This window comes from Doryrhamphus excisus, linkage group LG1 (assembly GCF_037039965.1).
Source record: "Doryrhamphus excisus strain RoL-2023G ecotype Guam linkage group LG1, RoL_Dexc_Guam_v1.1, whole genome shotgun sequence".
NCBI lineage: Eukaryota > Metazoa > Chordata > Actinopteri > Syngnathiformes > Syngnathidae > Doryrhamphus > Doryrhamphus excisus.
The window spans coordinates 22,611,177-22,630,988 of record NC_136357.1 but is presented as its reverse complement, the minus strand read 5'-3'; the positions used below and the strand labels follow the sequence as shown (position 1 = coordinate 22,630,988).

The 19,812-nt window shown below is 41.3% G+C and overlaps 1 protein-coding gene across 4 annotated transcripts; it reads left to right on the top strand.

Moving 5' to 3' along the window:
- Positions 1-1,786: 1,786 nt before the first annotated feature.
- Positions 1,787-19,505, top strand: kcnip1b (Kv channel interacting protein 1 b). Of its 4 annotated transcripts, none has more exons than XM_058078340.2 (8): positions 1,795-2,340; positions 15,937-16,061; positions 16,121-16,190; positions 16,269-16,339; positions 16,413-16,520; positions 17,362-17,466; positions 17,539-17,601; positions 18,848-19,505. In XM_058078340.2, the coding sequence occupies exons 1-8, from the start codon at positions 2,253-2,255 to the stop codon at positions 18,893-18,895; spliced, it is 678 nt and encodes a 225-aa protein (XP_057934323.2). In that variant the 5' UTR covers positions 1,795-2,252; the 3' UTR covers positions 18,896-19,505. The 4 variants fall into 4 exon arrangements, with proteins under 4 accessions (XP_057934321.2, XP_057934323.2, XP_057934322.2 ...); XM_058078341.2 differs by lacking the exon at positions 1,795-2,340 and adding an exon at positions 12,170-12,506; XM_058078338.2 differs by having other exon boundaries at positions 1,787-2,340; positions 16,121-16,339.
- The last annotated feature ends 307 nt before the right edge of the window (positions 19,506-19,812 follow it).

The following is a 19,812-nucleotide window of genomic DNA, read 5'->3' as shown; positions in this document are numbered from 1 at the left end:
CAAGTGGTTAGCGCGCAGATCAGGGTTCAATTCCACCCTCTGTGAATGCGTGGGTTTTCTCCGGTTTCCTCCCACATTCCAAAAACATGCTAGGTTAATTGGCCACTCCAAATTGTCCATAGGTATGAATGTGAGTGTGAATGGTTGTTTGTCTCTATGTGCCCTGTGATTGGCTGGCCACCAGTCCAGGGTGTACCCCGCCTCTCGCTCCAAGACAGCTGGGATAGGCTCCAGCACCACCCGCAACCCTCTTGAAGAAAAGCAGTAGAAAATGAATGAATGAATATGTATAGCTTGTACTGTTGCAACTTGTGTATGTTAAGAGATCATATTAAAGGAACGTGGTAGAAATTGGTGAAAAGGGCATAATGGAAAAAGAGAAGAATTGGAAATTTTGATTCCAATAATTTTTATTGGGGGGGGGGTTCCTTCACGACCCCTTCCCAAAATAGACCAGAAGCTGGTACTAACGTACATACAGTACATGTGATAATACCACTAAATATCCTACCATTTTTAGAAGTGTTGAGATTTTGCACTTTTTTCGTCTAAAGTGCAGCCAGGGGCCATTTGTGGAATCAATCTAATAATAATAATAATAATAATAATAATAATAATAATAATAATAATAATAATAATAATAATAATAATAATAATAATAAATAAATCTACAGATAACTTATGATTTAACAAGAGAAGTACAATTCAGTAAAACACAAAGCCAATAATGGAAAAATCCTCAGTCATTTTACAAGAATAAGGTCAAAATATGAAAAGAAAAAGTTGTAATTGACCACAAAAAAGTAGTCATTTCACAATATTATATCGGGAAATAATTTTCGAAGCATGAAGTGGAAATATTAAAGGTTAAAAAAATAAAAGAAAAAGAAAAAATGAAGTTATAATTTGTGGAAATGAAAGAATCCATCCATGTTCAGCGGGAGACAAGCAAGACCAGCTGAGCCTGGTCTCCCATTCAGATCATCACCAAAAATATGAAATGACAGTTGGGGGGGGGGGTCTGTTCAAGTAGTTAGCGGGCAAACAAACAAAAAGCTGCAAGAGAGAGAGGGAGCTAGCAACCATCTCTCAGCATTTCCCACTTGAGTGGAGCGAGAAACTCGCACACAAAAAGAGCTCCGTCTCCGCAAGCAACCTGCAAGATTACATAACCGCTTTTGGAGTCGTTTCCTGGTGGAACTGATTGTTGGCTTGCGGTCACGTGAATACACAAACTACTTCCTCTGGGTAGCCGGAATATATAAAAACACCCCATTTACTGTATGATTGGAGCTTTCAGTTCTTTCTGGTCTCTGTGCCGTCTAAAGACATAAACACAGCTAAAAAGAGGCAGCCAAGGACGAACGTGATGGGACGCACCTATCCCGCCTCAAGCCTTCCGAAAAGCCCCAGCAAGGTGCCATTTCCAACACGTGCTTCAGCGACATTGTTACCCAAGAACTACATTAGCGGAGATGTGTTTCTGTTTAGCATAAGTTAGCGTAGCGTTCCTTTCTGTGTTGCTATGTGAAAACAATGTGTGTTAGCAGAGTAAGTGTAAGTATGACATGCCATCATGAATTAATTAGATGCCTTTTTTTAGCTGTTTTTATATCTTTAGAACTCATCCATACGCATGTCTCACATAAGGATTGTGGATGATGGGTAAAATAAAAAAGTGCACTTTTCCTTTAAAGACTAGACAGACATTGTAAGAGAGGGAGGGATGGAGCTGCTATGGAGGAGCGGAGGAGGACGAGGAGGAGGAGGTGGCTAAGTGCTGTTGACAAATCTGTTCCAAGCACCAGGGGCTCCATCGAGCCTCCGCCGAGTCCCTCGCTGCAGATGAGAAAATAAAATGCGAGGTTAGGAGCGAGACGCTTTGAGAGGATGAAGATGAGGTTTTTCTGAAAAGAGCAGAGAGTAATCATCTTCAGGTACAACCTGTACGCTCCTTCACGCCTCGCTTTGAGGGACTGAATCTTGGAGTTCTTTGCTGTTCCTGCCAAGGTGGGAATTCTGGCACTTTTTGGCTGCTGGCTTCCCAACTTTCCTGAGCGCCAGAGGCTGGCTTGGGAAAACAAAGTAGATTCCATGAGAATTCAAACACACGTCAGCACTTTCTTCTACTTTTCTTGGACTTTGGTGTGTTAAAGAACCTCGGCTGCCATACACCAAAAACGCTGCCAGTCTTTGTGTTTGGCTTTGAAATCCAGAAGAAGAAGCCGGTCTCTCCCAGCTTGTGACCAAGGATGGCGGGTTGTACCAGCCGCTGCCAGCAGGGGGTGCTCAAGTTGATCCAATCTGTTCAGCGGCTGCTTTCGGGAACCCTCTCCAAAGGTATCCAACACTCTCCAGACAGTAAATCATGTTTGACTTGTGCCGAGAGCCGCGAATGGCCCACAGGCCGCACTTTGGACACCCATCACTGGTGCCCAAACTTTCCTGCAACTCAACTTGGTTGTTATCTGTGGCAAAGCGTACATCAGTAGGAACATTTTTATCCTCCAATTACACTTTTTGAATCTTTTTATTGTCATATTAAGATTATATTCTTATCATGATTACAGTTCATTGTGGGAATATTCAAACTTAATTTTTCCTTTATTTACTCATCAACGCCAGACCATTTTTGTGACGTTTTAATCTTGCGAGATCTTTTGACAGGCTTAGAAAAGCACAATGCTGGTATTTAAATGCTGTGCTGTGACCTGTATGTGTCAGTCATGCCTGGATGCATATGTTTTCAATGAAGTATTGATGCTATGATATACAGTATGTACAGTGTGTATGCTCGTGTGAACGTACTGTAAATACAGCATGCATGCATATGTTAAAAAAAGCACTCCCTTTGGTGTGTATTGTAGCAGTTCAGCCATGATATATATCCTATAGCATACGCCTCTGCATGCCTGCTATCATATGCATGGAAGAGTACACCACCACCACCACGGCCCACCTTCACTCCCACCCCACACATGCACACAGGTAAACCCGAACATTTAAGGAACTCATCTTTGACATTTTTTGCCTTATTTGCTTGCACACATGCACAGCGACAGCAAGCACGAACGTTAGCTTAGTCACCTTTTAAAACGCTCCACTTGCAAACGCCGCAGCATCCGTGTTCATCTTCATCATTTAAACATTGAAGGCTAAAAAGAGCCGGGCTCAGGGAGAAGCTGATACGAGCCTGAATCATGTTGGGAGGGGGGTACTTTCTTACATTCTTACAGGAAAGGCCAATGGAAGCACCTTTAAGCAGGACACTCTCACAAAAAGCTCATCTACCACACCAGGGGTGTCCAAACTTTTTCACATATTAAAAAGCGAAAGGATGCGGGTGCCACTGTTAAATATTTTGAACCCATGTCGGCCCGATCAGAAGAAAAACACTCAGCTTTTTAGCAAAGCTTATTACAGTAAAGTCTTGTTATATCGATATTGGTTATAACGAATTACTACTTATTACGATACTATTTTCATTTCCCAGCAAATTTCTAGTCTTTTATGATATAATTAGTTCCGTTAGTACGATACCCGGTTGTTATGATAATCCGGTTACTACGATGCCCTTTTCATCTCCCGCCAGCCAAATTGGTCTGCTTATATCGATACAAAAGCAGCTTAAATCAATCTTTGCTTAAGGATTTCAATACCAAAAAAGAACACGGCGAACGGCTGCTTCCAGTCAACTTTATTTTTCACACTTCCACCACCAGAGCGCAGCACACACACCGATTCTCGCACTTCCTGGTTCACAGGTCATGCTCAACCCGCCCCACATAGCTGGCCAAACACATGCCTGCAACAGAAGAACCAACTGACATAGCATACACACCTATTCCAACGAAGACACAAGCGTACAAGTACATGTATTTAATTGTGTTGTATTCAGATATCTTTTTATCGCTTGCAATAATCACTGTTTTTCATATGTACATGCTGGCGTTCGTGGTTTCTCTTGTGTGTATAGATTCTATACAGGCAAGTGTTTGGCCAGATATGTGGGGCGGGTTGAGCATGACCTGTGAACCAGGAAGTGCGGGAATCGGTGTGTGTGCTGCGCTCTGGTGGTGGAAGTGTGAAAAATAAAGTTGACTGGAAGCAGCCGTTCGCCGTGTTCTTTTTTGGTATTGAAATCCTTAAGCAAAGATTGATTTAAGCTGCTCGACATTCTTCTATATTATAGAACAATGTCGAGTGCATTATTGCCCACTTTTAATGCAGTTCGGCGCAGGATCGGATATATGGATAGTCCGGTTATATCGGTATTTTTTCCAACTCCCGAGAATATCGATATAACGAGACTTTACTGTATATTAATATGACATTTTTATCTTACGGGACACTTTTTTCTTGTTTTGTATTTATTCCAATATGATGACTTTATTGTCGTAACATTTTGACTTTATTGTCACAATATTCAAACTTTTTCCCAACTTCATTTTCAATAATCGCAACTTTCTTTGTTTTGTTTCTCATATGACAACTCAATTGCAATTGCAACTTTTTTTCAATTTTATGAATTCAGTATTATATATTGCAATATTGTGACTTGACACTTGGTCTTTATTCTTGTAAAATAAAAAAAATAATAATAAATTGATGCTGGGGCCACTTTACATTTATTTACTGTTTTTTATTTTTTTATTAAAATTTGTAAATATTTTTTTAAAATTTTTAAATTTAATCTGTATTTTTTAAAATTACAAATGTGTGTAATAGTATGAGTGTTACGTTTTTTGTAACATTACAATTTTTCCCCAACTTGATTTTCCAAAAATTGCAACTTTCTCTTTGTTGTGTTTGTTTCTCATCTCGTGACTATTTTTTATGCTATACACTTTACACACTTTACTGCGTTAATATTTTTTCTTAATTCTAATTTTTGTTACATTTGTTGGTGTTATTGTTTAATTGTATTTTCTGAGGGACAATAAAAAAACAGCTGCCGGCCATGAGTGGCCCCCGGGCCGTGCTTTGGACACCTGTGTACTCTTGTGTAAGGTCACATGAGCTTCTTGGTGTATTTCGCTCTTTATTTTACTTTATTTTATTCCCATTGTTCTTCTTCTGCCTCAGCTGTGAAAGCAGTGAACTGGAGCCCACAGTGTGTGTGTGTGTGTGTGTGTGTGTGTGTGTGTGTGTGTGTGTGTATGTGTGTGTCTGCGTTTAATTTTTTACATCACCTCACCACACACTTTTATATAACCACCATCATTGAGATGTATTTTTACCTTGGCCTGCCTTGCTCAATGGTATTTGTTGCATTGTCCTCAATGTACACATAACAGTATCAGTCATTGATTGGTACACCATCGTCATTCTTTACCAAGAAAAGTATGATTGATGTTGTCAGAAAGGTCATCATTGAACAGTGTGTTATGCTTTTAGTCGGAAGTGGTGAAGGCAGAGTGTTGGTGTTGGTGTTACTTTATTGGGCAAACGATCATCAACGTCTTTCTGCTTGGAGCGATGCTGTGCACAGTTCTGCTGCCATCTGCTGGCCACTGTGTTACATTACAACGTAAATATGGCGGCCTCGTTGGTTCAGTTTGACTTCAGTTGAGCAGCAAAGTTGCACAAGTATGCACTTTTCTGCTGTATTAGATTATTATTATAGGATTATTCTTGGGATTATTTATTTCTACCATTTTGTTTTATTGTTTGTCAGTTATCACTCGTTTTGTGGAGGCCCGTGGCATTTATTTATTTAAAATAGTAACATGTAGAAACACGGCCTGCATCAGAACATCCATCCATCCATTTTCTATGCCGCTTATCCTCACTAGAGTGGGGTATGCTGGAGCCTATCCCAGCTATCTTTGGGTGAGAGGCGGGGAAGACAAACATATAGACAAACAACCATTCCCGCCCACATTTATACATATTATTATTAGTAGTAGTATTAGTAGTAGTAGTAAAAATAGTGTAGGTATGACATGTTGACATGTATGAATGTACCTGCTACTGCATGCTCACAGCATTGTTGGGGCTTTAATAGAGTGGCCCATTACGCGCATTAATAAGCTGCCTCTTTTTAGCTGTTTTAATACCTTTAGAACGTGTGCATGTGCATGTCTCAAAAAATACAAACAAATACAAAAAGTGCACTTTGACATTGTAAGGGAGGAAGCCGAGTCCCTCGCAGAGAGTTGTCACTTCAGGATGTTTGATTAGGACAAATCAACAGATACAAAAAAAAGAAACATTAGAAATATTAATGCGTAAAGTGTTAATTAGTTTACATATTTTTTCCCATTTCATTGATTGACTGTGAACAATTGACTACCAGCTGACCCCCAGGTATGAATATTCATAGAAATAGCATCAATTTCCTTATCAAGTGTAGAATTCAGCCTTTTCTATTTTGGAAAGCTGTGTTGTCCATAATTCATGCTTACGGAAAGACATCCACACCTTGATTCTTCCTGCAGCTCTTTTGTCTCGTCATGACTTCACCGCATGTTGAACATGTCATGGAACACGGAGCGTGCTGGTGACGCGGCGAGGGGACAAACACACATTCAATAATTCAATGGCGGCTCATGAGCACCGTGACCAGCCCTTCTCTGGAGGAACATTACAGCCAGCCCTCGTTTAGCACGGTTAATAGGAACAGCTCCTTATTTACAAAAAACCTGTTTACCACCCTCTAAATATGTTTTTTTAAACAAAGGAATTCTCAAATTAGAGCCCTCTAGACATGAAATAACACCCCTATAGTCACATTTACACTCATATTACCCAGTAGACATAATAAGAGAAAATAAGACATATTAGGCATACATATAAAAACAGTTTACCTTCTAAATACAGATGTTAACATTATTAGAGCCCTCTAGATATGAAATAACACCCCTATATTCACTTTTACACTTTTGTTACCCAATATAGTAGACATAATAAGAGAAAATAAGACATATTAGGCATAGAAAACCTATTTATGACCTTTTGAATACAGATGTTAACATTAGAGCCGTTTAGACATGAAATAACACCCCTGTATTCACTTTTACACACCTATTACCCAATATAGCCCTCTAGATATGAAATAACACCCCTATATTCACTTTTACACTCCTGTTACCCAATATAGTAGACATAATAACAGAAAATAAGACATATTAGGCATAGAAAACCTGTTTATGACCTTCTAAATACAGATGTTAACATTATTAGAGCCCTCTAAACATGAAATAACACCCCTATATTCACCTTTACACCCCATTACCCAATATAGTAGGTAGAATAAGAGAAATTGAGACATATTAGGCATAGAAAACCTATTTATGACCTTCTAAATACAGATGTTAATGTTATTAGAGCCCTCTAGACTTGAAATAACACCCCTATATTCACTTTTACACTCATATTACCCAGTAGACATAATAAGAGAAAATAAGACATATTAGATATATGAAACCTGTTTGTGCCTTCTAAATGATGGAGCCCTTTAGACATGAAATAACACCCCTATATTCACTTTTACACTCCTGTTACCCAATATAGTAGACATAATAAGAGAAAATAAGACACATTAGGCATATAAAACCTGTTTATGACCTTCTAAATACAAATGTGAACATTATTAGAGCCCTGTAGACATGAAATAACACCCCTATTTTAATTTAGCATTGATCAACTGACAACTGCAGTTATTATTATATTAGTAACAAGGCGTCTTTGAGTATCACTTGAGTATCTCATTGCTGGTTTTTGGTCACCCCAACATAAGCACACCTTTCTAGGTTTGTAATTAGCGGACATAATGTCTCCTGACAAAAACAAAGTGTCACCTTGTCTTGAAATATTCAGCAAAGCCTGCAGTTGGCAAATTCCCAGAGAAGAAGTGTCCATTTCCATTTGACAAAGCTTTGCAGGTAGGGTCATTGATGGTGATATATACCGCTATCTTATTGCCTTTCAGCTGGCCTCACTTGTGTTGCTGCTCGCTGCCAATGCAATCACCCACACACTAATCACAGTCCAGCGTATCTTTAGTGCCGGGCCCAAGCCTCCGCAGCCTCAGCAGCCTCCGCAGCCTCCGCAGCCTTCATGGGCTATTTCTTTTTACATGCATCACGTTATGCTGAACTTGTTTCCCAGACTGTTGTTGTTGCATGTAAAAACGGGCAGCGATGAGGTCACGCGTGCATGGGTGGTGTGTTGCAGCATATGAGCCGATAATGAAAAGATAATGAAGTTATATACTGCAGTGCAGCAGCCTTGGCGCGGCTCTGTGCAGCGTGAGACGGTGCTGAAACGCAGTTTGAGATGGCAAACATCTGTCAAGGGAACTGCCTCGGTCTCTGATAGCGCTCTGAATGCCGAGCTGGGTTGGGGTTTTTTTCACCCCTCTGGCGAGAAAGCGATGAGCTATAAAATGTAGAAGAAACAATGTCATGCAATAGAATAGGACGGGTTTGGGCAACAAGAGAAGGTGCAAAACACAATCGAATGTGATCCAGTTGGACATTTTTCAAAATGTCTGTTATCAAAACATTAGGAACACATAAATTGTGGATGTTGTGTCAATTCTACACTGCTGCAAACATCTATCACAAGTCAAAACTGAGCATTAGCGCCTAAATATGTGATGTTTTGGGTTTAGTTTATTACCTATCCACTTTTGGTGCATATTCATCTATCTATTTGAATTTGAATGCAACAATCTGTAACTGTGATTGACTGGCAAATATGTGATATTGTTTCCATATTGTTTCCATTTGTTTCCATTTGATCTGCTAAATCGCTTCTTTCCTCCTTCCTCTGTTGTTGTAATTTTGATGGCCAGAATTGCGCTGTTCGTGAACGCACCTCGCTCGCCGTGACGGTGATTGGTTAATAATAAGGAAGTGTTGTGTTGCCTTTGTGGATAGCGCTACGTCGAAGCGAATGTATGACGTTCGGAGCTGTTCACACCTTTTGCAGTACTAAGGTGTGCGATAGTGTTTAAAAGGCTGCTGTGTGTGTCTGTCGAGACCTAAAGACTTTAGTACAGTGTAGTCCGCCCGAAAAAGTCAATATTCAAACAGAACACATATCATTAAAAAATACATCCTTCCTGTGTTGTAATGTTGATGGCCAGAATTCCGCTGTTGATGAACGCACCTCGCTCGCCGTGACGATGATTGGTTGATAATGAGGAAGTTTTGTGTTGCTGTTGGTGACAACGCTGTCGCGATGGCGAAATGAATGCGTAATGTTGGAAATGTTCTCTACTTTTGCCGAACTAAGGTGGGCGATAGTGTTTAAAAAGTTGCTGAGTGTGTCTGACTTTAGTACAGTGTAGTCCGCCTTTTGTCTGAAGTCACTTCTAATGAATGAACCAGGAAGTAGCCTACTGGCCTGGCAAACGACATTTTGTGACATGTAAGTTAAAACACAATAGCAATAGAGTAAAATAGTAATATAGTTCAATAATATAAATAAAAGGGATAATTACGAAAAAAGATATAGGGTTGTCAGCTCCCGGAAAACAAATACCTTATTATTATTGTTTGCCTCTGTCTGTGTGAAACATATTTTAACCTATTTGACCCAAAGATGCATCATGTCTGAATTGAACTGTTGGAAAAAAATACTAAAGCGTTTAAGCAAATATTCTTTGGTGAGCTGCTCAAAATCAGATAGTAGCTCACAAGCTACCTGTTGGAGACCGCTGTGATTGCTGTGATTATAATAAGAAAGCAAAGTTGATAAAAGTAAGTTACACGTACCTCATACAGTAAACATGATGTCCCTGTGGGACAAAAAATGAGCTCCTAACTAATTAATTGTGTCAGTCATTGTGATAAAAAGGCACATTTGACTAGATCAGAAGCTAGGCTGACAGCCAGCGAGCTGCTGCCAACGTGGGGCAGAGTGACCGCCAGAGAAAGTGTGTAAACAAAGATGCCGGAAAAGGAGAACAGCAGCGCAATTGACAGGTTGGCGAGTGATCAGATACGCTGGCATTGATTGGCTTAGCCTGTGACAATCTGTCATCCACGGAATCTGCATTTTACAGACCCAAGTTTGGATTCTCACGCTAGTAAGGGACGAAGCGCATCCCGAGTCCACTCAGTATGGGACGGTTGGCAAGTCATAAAAAATGAAATACAAGAAAGATTCTTAAAAAGAGAACTACTCCTTACTTTTAACCCTTTGGTTGTCTTGCAGGCGTTGAAGCTCCTCTCTGATCTCCTTGTAACAGCGCACAGAATCCATGACCCCCATAGCATTCAATAACCTTTGAGGATTTAATCGTATTTCTAGAATGTGCCGAAGGCCAGTGGTCCGCAGGCTGCTTGAGCCGGTACGGGTTTACCTCGGTTACTCGGTTCCCAGCTGGCCAGGCTTCCGTGTCGTGGAGGTCAGTGGACATTGCTCGACTTCACAACACGTTTTCACCGTTGTCCCTGACCGCCCTGTCCTCCGTCTTCCTCCCCCTGCTTTTGCCGTTGTATATTGATCTTTCCTTCCAGGCGCTTCGTTTGAGTCATGCGGTGCTGTGGTATGCGCTGATGCTACATCATATTTCTCTGACGTTTTTTTAGACGGGTTGGTCGTCACCATCACTTTGTGTTTTGCAATCATGTCTTTAAGTCTTGCATAACAAGACAATAATAGATTCCGTTTATGGGTTTAAGCTACTATAATCATAACTTACTTATGTACTGTACTTCTTTTCAAGAACAGCAGAAGCTGGAGCTGCAGTGAAAAGGGGAAAAAAAACGTGTATCCATGAATTTTTTACAAGTAGAGCTTTTCTCAAGCAATCATTCACTTTCTCACACACAGCAAAAGATAGATTGCGGTGCAGAGACGCTTCACCTCAGTCAATGTCAAGTATTGTAATATTCAAACCCGCATTGCACATTTTTAATGAGGATGGTGAGTTATCCTTGCCGTATGTTAATAAGGAAGAATTTTTGATCAAGCTGTGCAGATGATATGATACGTTAAATGAAGTGCGACTCGCATAGCACAACAGGACACTTCAGTATTAGTGCAGCTTTTCTCCGAAAGCACATGGTAACATTTTATGACATGGATTTACATGAATATTCAGTAGCACTCCAGTCCCTTGAGGAGCAATGCGCAACCTTAAATTTATGTGATGTTCAAAAACGATAAATTCTACATGTTTATGACCTGATTCCAATAGGCTTGGGTGTTTGGGCATGTGAGTCTGCCTTTCGTCATCTCTGTTTTAAATATGCACATTTAGAACGATTTCTCATAGTGGGGGGTGGCTAAACCTTTTCCACCAAGGGCCACATACTTTTAAAAAAAGATCGAGAGATGCGGGGGTCACTTTTTAAACCAACCCAACATTTTTTAAACCAACCCATGTTGAGTATGATTTTTCTCTGTACGTTAAGCTTTTTTCTGTTTTTAATTGGCCTCCTCCCACAATATTTTAACCTTTTGTTGTACATTTTTTAAATATTGTGTTTTTATTCTCACAATATTTTGACTTATTGACTTCATTATTATAATATTATAATAATATTATGATTTAATATATAACATTTAATATTAATTAAATATTAATATTTAATAATATTTACTATTGATATAATAATGATAATTATTAATATTTAATAATATTTACTATTGATATAATAATGATAATTATTATTATATTATTACTTTTACCCAACCCAAATTCCATAATATTTACTATACAGTTTTGTTTTTGTTTTTAGTCTTTTAGGCTTTTTTTCTACCTAATATTCTAAATGTATTCTTCTCATATTTTGCCTTTATAATGACATGTTCTCACAGAATACTACTTGCAGAAGTCCTCCACATGCTTAGCACCTGATTCCAATAGGCTTGGGTGTCTGGGCATGTGAGTCTGTCCTTCACTGTCTGTCCCTCACAGACACATGTTGACCCCTAAATTAACTAACCATTCAGCATGAAATTGAACCTTTTAATGAGCGTGTTTCGTCTCTCATCAATTTTGGAGCCAGCAGCAGAGTCACCCTTGACGCGCATACGTGCAAATATAGCAAGGAAGTTAGAAGTTAGTGAGAAACTACTATTATACGTCAGTTTCAGAAATCCTTTGCCAGCTGTTATTGACTTTCAGCGAGCGCTGCATCAGTTGGATACGCTGTGAAGCCGTGGGCAGGCAGGGAGCTGGAAGGGGGGAGTGGGGAGACGGGGCAGGCTGACAGATGAGCGGAGGGAGCCACAGGAAAGAGGGAGTGGCGCACGGGAGGCAGGATCGGCTGCTGTGTGTTTTATGAGTGCGCGTTCGGAGCATGAGATGAGGAATCCAAGGGAAGCATCTGACACAGGAGAGTCGACGCTGTGCGAAAAAGGCATGAGGTGAAATAATCCAGGGGGTAAATTGTAGGGAGACCAAGCGGGAGCGACAGGACGACAGCAACGTGGAAAAGAAAAAGAATTGTTAGGATTGTCCAGAGCCGGTTACCACGGTGACAGTATGGGTGCAGTGGTGGGAACTTTGACCATGCAAACCAAGCAGAGGAGACCAACAAGAGGTACGTCAACCTTATGGAAGTGCTTCTCTGTGCAACATGTGCTTGCTTAACTTGCAACGTCGTCTTCTGTCTTCCTGTTGTCTTCCCAGTTAATGAAAACATGCCAATTAACGTTAATGCCACCCATTAATGGGAGTATACCGTTTAAATCCCCCCTCCGTACTGTAGTGAGTCATATCTCATGCACTGTGGTTATGATGGAGAGATTGCAGTGTGCCATCAGGCAGGGTGTCCTTGCACATAAAAGTGGCGAGCACAATCACTGTCCCTGACTCTGTGGCGGCGATACGTGCACAGGGACACACGTAGGCGCCCCGACCAGGTTTGGACAGGAGCGAAGGAAGGGAAACAAGGGTTGCATGTGAATTAACACACAGCTCACATATCATACCTCTCTCTCTCTCTCTCTCTCCCCTCACGCTTGAGAAGCCTGTTGTCATGGCGACTGGATTGAAGGGCCAGAAGAGAGTGAACAACGATGTGTCGGGGATGAATGGTGAATTTGTTGCAGCGTGATGAAGAAGATTGGAAACACGGCGGCAACCTGTGTGATGAGGATGAGACATAAATATAAGAGGCCGTGGATATTCAATGTGGGCTGTGGAATATTATGAAAAATACAATCATCGTTAAAGTTGGTCTTGTGGAAAGAGCTGTATTTTAAGACCCCCCCCCCACTATTGACACCAACTTGATGAACAGGTGTGTTATTGTGGATGAAATACCTGTTTGCAGCTTTCAAAATGTGTTTTTTCACATTATTAGAGCCCTCTAGGCATGAAATAGCACCCCTACAGCCAATATAGTAGACATGATTAGAGAAAATAATAAGACTCTTGCTTGTAGATGTACAGGCCAGTGCTGTGAGTAGTGATGTTTGGATCGACAGTGAAATATCGATATTTATCGATACGATATCGATCTTCATGCTCTGAAATTGATTCAAAATATCAATATTTTGATACTTCAGCCAATCACTCAGCAAGCCAATTTTCATAGTTAGAGCAACAAAAGTTTGTTTACCACCTTCTTTTTAACATAATTAGAGCCCTCTAGACATTAAATAACACCCCTACAGTCACATTTGCACTCCTATCGCCCAATACAGTATAATAAGAGAAAATTAGCTAGCATTGTCACACTCTCCAAGCGGTTGGAGCATTGGCATGAGGCAACCGTGAGACAAACAAACAGCGGCGGATAATGTTTGTGTAAACACCTCAAGCTGGTGTCATTCACAAGCGATGCTTTTCCTCCAGGCTGTCGTGGCCACCTGACACATTTCTAATTATCTCCATCACTTCCCTCCCGGCACACGCTCCTCGTCAAGCTCAGCCGTCTTTTTTCTTTTAATGCTGCGGCCGCTGAGGGTGATTGCTATAATCACTACTTTGCAGCTTTTGGCGGCGGTTGGGAAGCAGTTATTTCAAGATGTTGCTTTTCATCCTGGAGGCGGCGAGAGAAGAAAGCTATGGCTTAGCCGCGTGACCTCGCCATCTCACCTTCATCTCATCAACGCCTGACGATTTCAGTTCCACACCTTTTTTTTTTACTCTTTCACTCTTTTTTTTTTTCTTCAAATAATGGAACCAACCATGACGCCACGTTGCTAGAATACACGTCATCGTGTTTGGACATTTCACTCAACATCAGGGGCGTCACTCGGTTCTGAGGACGGGGGGGCACAGGGCGATCAATTATATTCATTCATTCATTCATTTTCTACCGCTTATCCTCACCAGGGTCGCTGGAGGTGCTGGAGCCTATCCCAGCTGTCTTTGGGCGAGAGGCGGGGTACACCCTGGACTGGTGGCCAGCCAATCACAGGGCACATATAGACAAACAACCATTCACACTCACATTCATACCTATGGACAATTTGGAGTGGCCAATTAACCTAGCATGTTTTTGGAATGTGGGAGGAAACCGGAGTACCCGGAGAAAACCCACGCATGCACGGGGAGAACATGCAAACTCCACTATGATGAAAAAATTTAAATTATCAAATAAAAAGTCACAATTTTTAGATAATAATTCAAAATTATTAGATAAAATGTCAAAATTATGAGCTAACAAGTTGAAATTGTGAGATAAAATGTCAAAATCATGAGATAAAAATTCAAAATTATTACATAAAGTCAAAATTATGAGCTAAAAAGTTGAAATAGATAAAAATTCTAAATTATGAGATACAGGCAGAATTATTAGATGAGATAGAAAATTCATAATTATGAGCTGAAAAGTTGAAATTATGACATTATGTGCCCTGTGATTATGCCAATCACAGGGCACATATAGACAAACAACCATTCACACTCACATTCATACCTATGGACAATTTGGAGTGGCCAATTAACCTAGCATGTTTTTGGAATGTGGGAGGGAACCAGAGTCCCCAATCAATTATATAATAATCATTATTATATCATTAATTAGGGTGGCACGGCGGTCTAGTGGTTAGCGCACAGACCTCACAGCTAGGAGGACGAGGGTTCAATTCCACCCTCGGCCATCTCTGTGTGGAGTTTGCATGTTGCATGCGTGGGTTTTCTCCCACATTCCAAAAACATGCTAGGTTAATTGGCCACTCCAAATTGTCCATAGGTATGAATGTGAGTGTGAATGGTTGTTTGTCTATATGTGCCCTGTGATTGGCTGGCCACCAGTCCAGGGTGTACCCCGCCTCTCGAAAATGAATGAATGAATATCATTAATTAGCCTATTATTATTACTATCATCATTATTCTTCTGATTATTGTTACTACTACAAGTAGTAGGCTAATACATGCTTTTGCAGTGTTAATTTTTTAACATTTTCAAATTAAAATTAAAAAGACCAATAAAAATATCAAATTATTTACGGGGGCTTAAGAACATAATTTAGGGGCGGGGTGAAGCTACCTAACATTTCAGAAAATCAACATCAACAAACATTGAAACAAACACCAACAAGAGATGGAGCCAATGAACTAAACAAATCAATATTTCACAAAACATATAAAATACGGAGCAAATTAACAATCCAGAAAAGCAAACAAAGGTCTAAACAATTAATATTTCAGGAAAAAAAAACATTGACAAGCAAATTCAATAAAAGTGTAAAAAATAAAAAGAGCTCCAAAAAAGTTATGAATATATGAATAAAGGCGTCCGAGATGGAGCTGATTTGTGTTTTCAAGGATTCTCCTCTCTCAGGCTGAAACAGACATCGGATTGGGATCTGCGAGTCCAAAGGCAGCAGAGAAGGCGGCCATTCCGTTCTCTGGGATGTTTGCTCATGAAATTGCGTCTGCGTGCTGACGTTTCCCAGACAAACATTTACCCACAGGCCCGTCCCAGCCGTCCGCCATGTTGTCACATCATCAACCGCCAGCCCTTCGCGTCCCAGCGAGCGTTCTGTCAGCTTGCTAAGTCGTGGCTGTCCTTGCAGATAAAACGGACGAGGAGCTGGAGATGACGACCGTCTGCCACCGGCCGGAGGGTCTGGATCAGCTGGAAGCCCAAACCAACTTCAGCAAGCAGGAGCTCCAGATCCTCTACCGCGGCTTCAAGAATGTAATCACAGAGAAATATTCCACATTTGACATCTTAACCAGCTTGCTTCCTCTCCCCAGGAATGTCCCAGCGGAGTGGTAAACGAGGAGACCTTCAAGCACATTTATGCACAGTTTTTCCCCCACGGAGGTAAATACTGGCCCGCGTCGGCGCTCTTTATGTGTTGGGAACAGGCCTCTCAGGTCTTTTTGGTGTTTTGGGCTGCAGATGCGAGCATGTACGCGCATTACCTTTTCAACGCTTTCGACACCAGCAACAACGGCTCCATCAAGTTTAAGGTGACAGCACGTTCAACCGCATGCTGGGGGAAAGACTCACTGACGCACTGATGATATCTTCTCTGGCTGCCAGGACTTTGTAGTGGGCCTGTCCATCCTCCTGAGGGGAACCCTGAGGGAAAAACTGGAGTGGACCTTCCACCTTTATGACATCAACAGAGATGGCTACATCAACAGGGAGGTGAGGACGTGCATGGTGGGTCATGGTGGGCCATGGTTCTGTCATGGTGGGTCATAGTGGACCATAATGGTTCATGGTGGGCCATGGTGGGTCATGGTGGGCCATGGTGGGTCATGGTGGGCCATGGTTCTGTCATGGTGGGTCATAGTGGACCCTAATGGGTCATGGTGGGCCATGGTGGGTCATGGTGGGCCATGGTTCTGTCATGGTGGGTCATAGTGGACCATAATGGGTCATGGTGGGTCATGGTTCTGTCATGGTGGGTCATAGGGGACCATAATGGGTCATGGTGGGTCATGGTGGGCCATAATGGGTCATGGTGGGTCATGGTTCTGTCATAGTGGGTTGTGGTGGGCCATGGTTCTGCCATGGTGGGTCATGGTGGGCCATGGTTCTGTCAGGGTGGGTCAGAGTGGACCATAATGGGTCATGGTGGGCCATGGTGGGCCATGGTTCTGTCATGGTGGGCCATGGTGGGCCATGATGGGTTTTGGTAGGCCATGGTGGGCCATGGTGGGTCATGGGTAACCATGGTGGGTCATGGTTCTGTCATGGTGGGCCATGGTGGGCCATGATGGGTTTTGGTAGGCCATGGTGGGCCATGGTGGGTCATGGGTAACCATGGTGGGTCATGGTGGGCCATGGTGGGGCTTGATGGGCCATGGTGGGCCATGGGTAACCATGGTGCGTCATGGTGGGCTATGGTGACCCCCTGCCCCCCCAATACCCTCCTCTCCCATCCCTCCACCCCTCGCCCCCCTTCCGCTCCTCATTAGCTCGTTGGCCCCTCCCCTCTTCCAAAGTCTGTGCAGGAAGTCAGTGTTCATGGTTCCTTTTGCAGGAGATGACGGAGATCGTGAAGGCCATTTACGACATGATGGGCAAGTACACCTACCCAGCACTGAAGGGAGATGTGCCACAGCAACACGTGGACATCTTCTTCCAGGTGTGTCTGTAGTTTGGGGCTCCGTGTGTCGTGTTCGACTCCGCTCACCCGCAATCTGCTGTTTTGCCCCAGAAAATGGACAAAAACAAGGACGGGGTGGTGACTTTGGAGGAGTTTGTTCTGGCCTGCCAGGAGGTACGTGTTCCTCCTTCCTTCCTACCGTTTTTAATTGGCAATGAAAAACAGCAAAAAGGGAAAAAAACAGCAGTCATTTTCCAAGAATAAAGTTGAAATATTTACAACAACCAGCCATCATATGATGACCAAAAAAGGCAACAATTTTGGAGAATAAAATTTTAATACGTCAACATGCAATTTCTAGAAGCATAGAGATGACATTTTAAAAATGTTTGTACTCTATGTACTGTGTGTAGTGTATGTAGTGTATGAAGTGCAATACTGTATGTAGTGTATGTAGTGTAGTACTTCATGTGCTCTATGTACTCTATGTACTGTGTGTAGTGTATGTAGTGCAGTACTGTATGTAGTGTAGTACTTTATGTACTCTATGTACTGTATGTACTGTAAGCAGTGTAGTACTGTAGTAATGTATGTACTGCATGTACGGTACTGTAGTATGTACAGTATGTACTGCATGTACGGTACTGTAAATACTGTATGTATTATGGGTACTGTAAGTACGTATGTGCTATGGGTACTGCATGTACTGTATGTACTGTAATGTGGGTACTATATGTACTGTGTGTACTATGGGTACTGTGTGTACTGTATGTACTGTATGTACTGTAATGTGGGTACTGTATGTACTATGTGTATTATGTGTACAGTGTGTACTGTATATACTGTAATGTATGTACTGTGTGTACTATGGGTACTGTATGTACTATGGTACTATGGGTACTGTATGTATATTGTATGTACTGTATGTACTATGGTACTATGGGTACTGTATGTATATTGTATGTACTGTATGTACTATGGTACTATGGGTACTGTATGTATATTGTATGTACTGTATGTACTATGGTACTATGGGTACTGTATGTATATCGTATGTACTGTATGTACTATGGTACTATGGGTACTGTATGTATATTGTATGTACTGTATGTACTATGGGTACTGTATGTATGTTGTATGTACTGTATGTACTATGGTACTATGGGTACTGTATGTATATTGTATGTACTGTATGTACTATTGTACTATGGGTACTGTATGTATGTTGTATGTACTGTATGTACTATGGTACTATGGGTACTGTATGTATATTGTATGTACTGTATGTACTATTGTACTATGGGTACTGTATGTATGTTGTATGTACTGTATGTACTATGGTACTATGGGTACTGTATGTATATTGTATGTACTGCATGTACATCATTCCAGCGTGTTTACCTGCTGCCTGTGTTCCCAGGATGAAACCATGATGAGATCCATGCAGCTCTTTGAGAACGTGATGTAGGAGGGGAGGAGCAACCCAGGGCTGCTGGCCAATCAGGGGGCTTGCTGCGTGGACGCATACAGCGTGTGCGGCACACGCCGTCTCTCGTCCTGTTGCCCTTTTTTTAAATCCACCAGCCGACTGAACGCAGACAAAGACTTGCATGGCAGAGGCGGACTTGAATTGTTTAGTGGCGAGGAAGAGAAAAAGCATGGAGGTCAAACTCACGTACCTTTTTGTAAAGGTGGGCCGCTTCCTTGTTTTCCATCGGCCGCCGCACATTTGAAAAATATCATTTCATAATAATCCCAATATTTGGAGTAAAATAACATTTTAGATCAGGGTGCGGGAAAAGTTCTAAATATTGGAATAAAGTCAAAATTATGAGAAGAATTTATAGCAAGGAAGTTGAACTAGTTGGAAAATTAGAGAAACAAATAAAGAGCTGAGATTTGATGAGCATAAACTCCTCATATTATCTGGGAAAGTAATAACATGGAAAAGTCCAAATATTATGCCAATAAAGTCAGAATTTACAAAGATTACTTAAGAAGACAGTTGAAATATCATTTTACGAGAATATAAATGTTAAGAGAAAAATATTATGAGAATAAACTTGTCATATTATGAGGGGAAATTGCAGCATAGATTTAAAATATTTAAGAAAAAAATGTACATTATGAGAACTTTGGACAACTTTGGTTGTGGAAGACGTTCTAATATTAAGGGAATTAAAGTCCAAATAATACATGGACGAAGTTCACAGATGGGTGAAGAACACGGTTGAAATATTAGGAAAAAACATGAAAAACGGGTAAAAAGAGCAACAAATGAATTAGCATGACAGAGCTGAGATGCAGTGTTGTCTTGGCATCAATAGAAGTTGTAAAAAAGAAGGAGTGGGTCTTTTTGCCATCCAAAGCGCTGTCGGGAACCAC

Bases quoted from the DNA above. Each gene is read 5' to 3' on its own strand.
- kcnip1b (XM_058078338.2), top strand. From the start codon at position 2,253: ATGGCGGGTTGTACCAGCCGCTGCCAGCAGGGGGTGCTCAAGTTGATC. The intron at 2,341-15,936 runs GTATCCAACACT...CTGTCCTTGCAG, and splicing joins TTCGGGAACCCTCTCCAAAG to ATAAAACGGACGAGGAGCTG. The intron at 16,521-17,361 runs GTGAGGACGTGC...TTCCTTTTGCAG, and splicing joins ATGGCTACATCAACAGGGAG to GAGATGACGGAGATCGTGAA.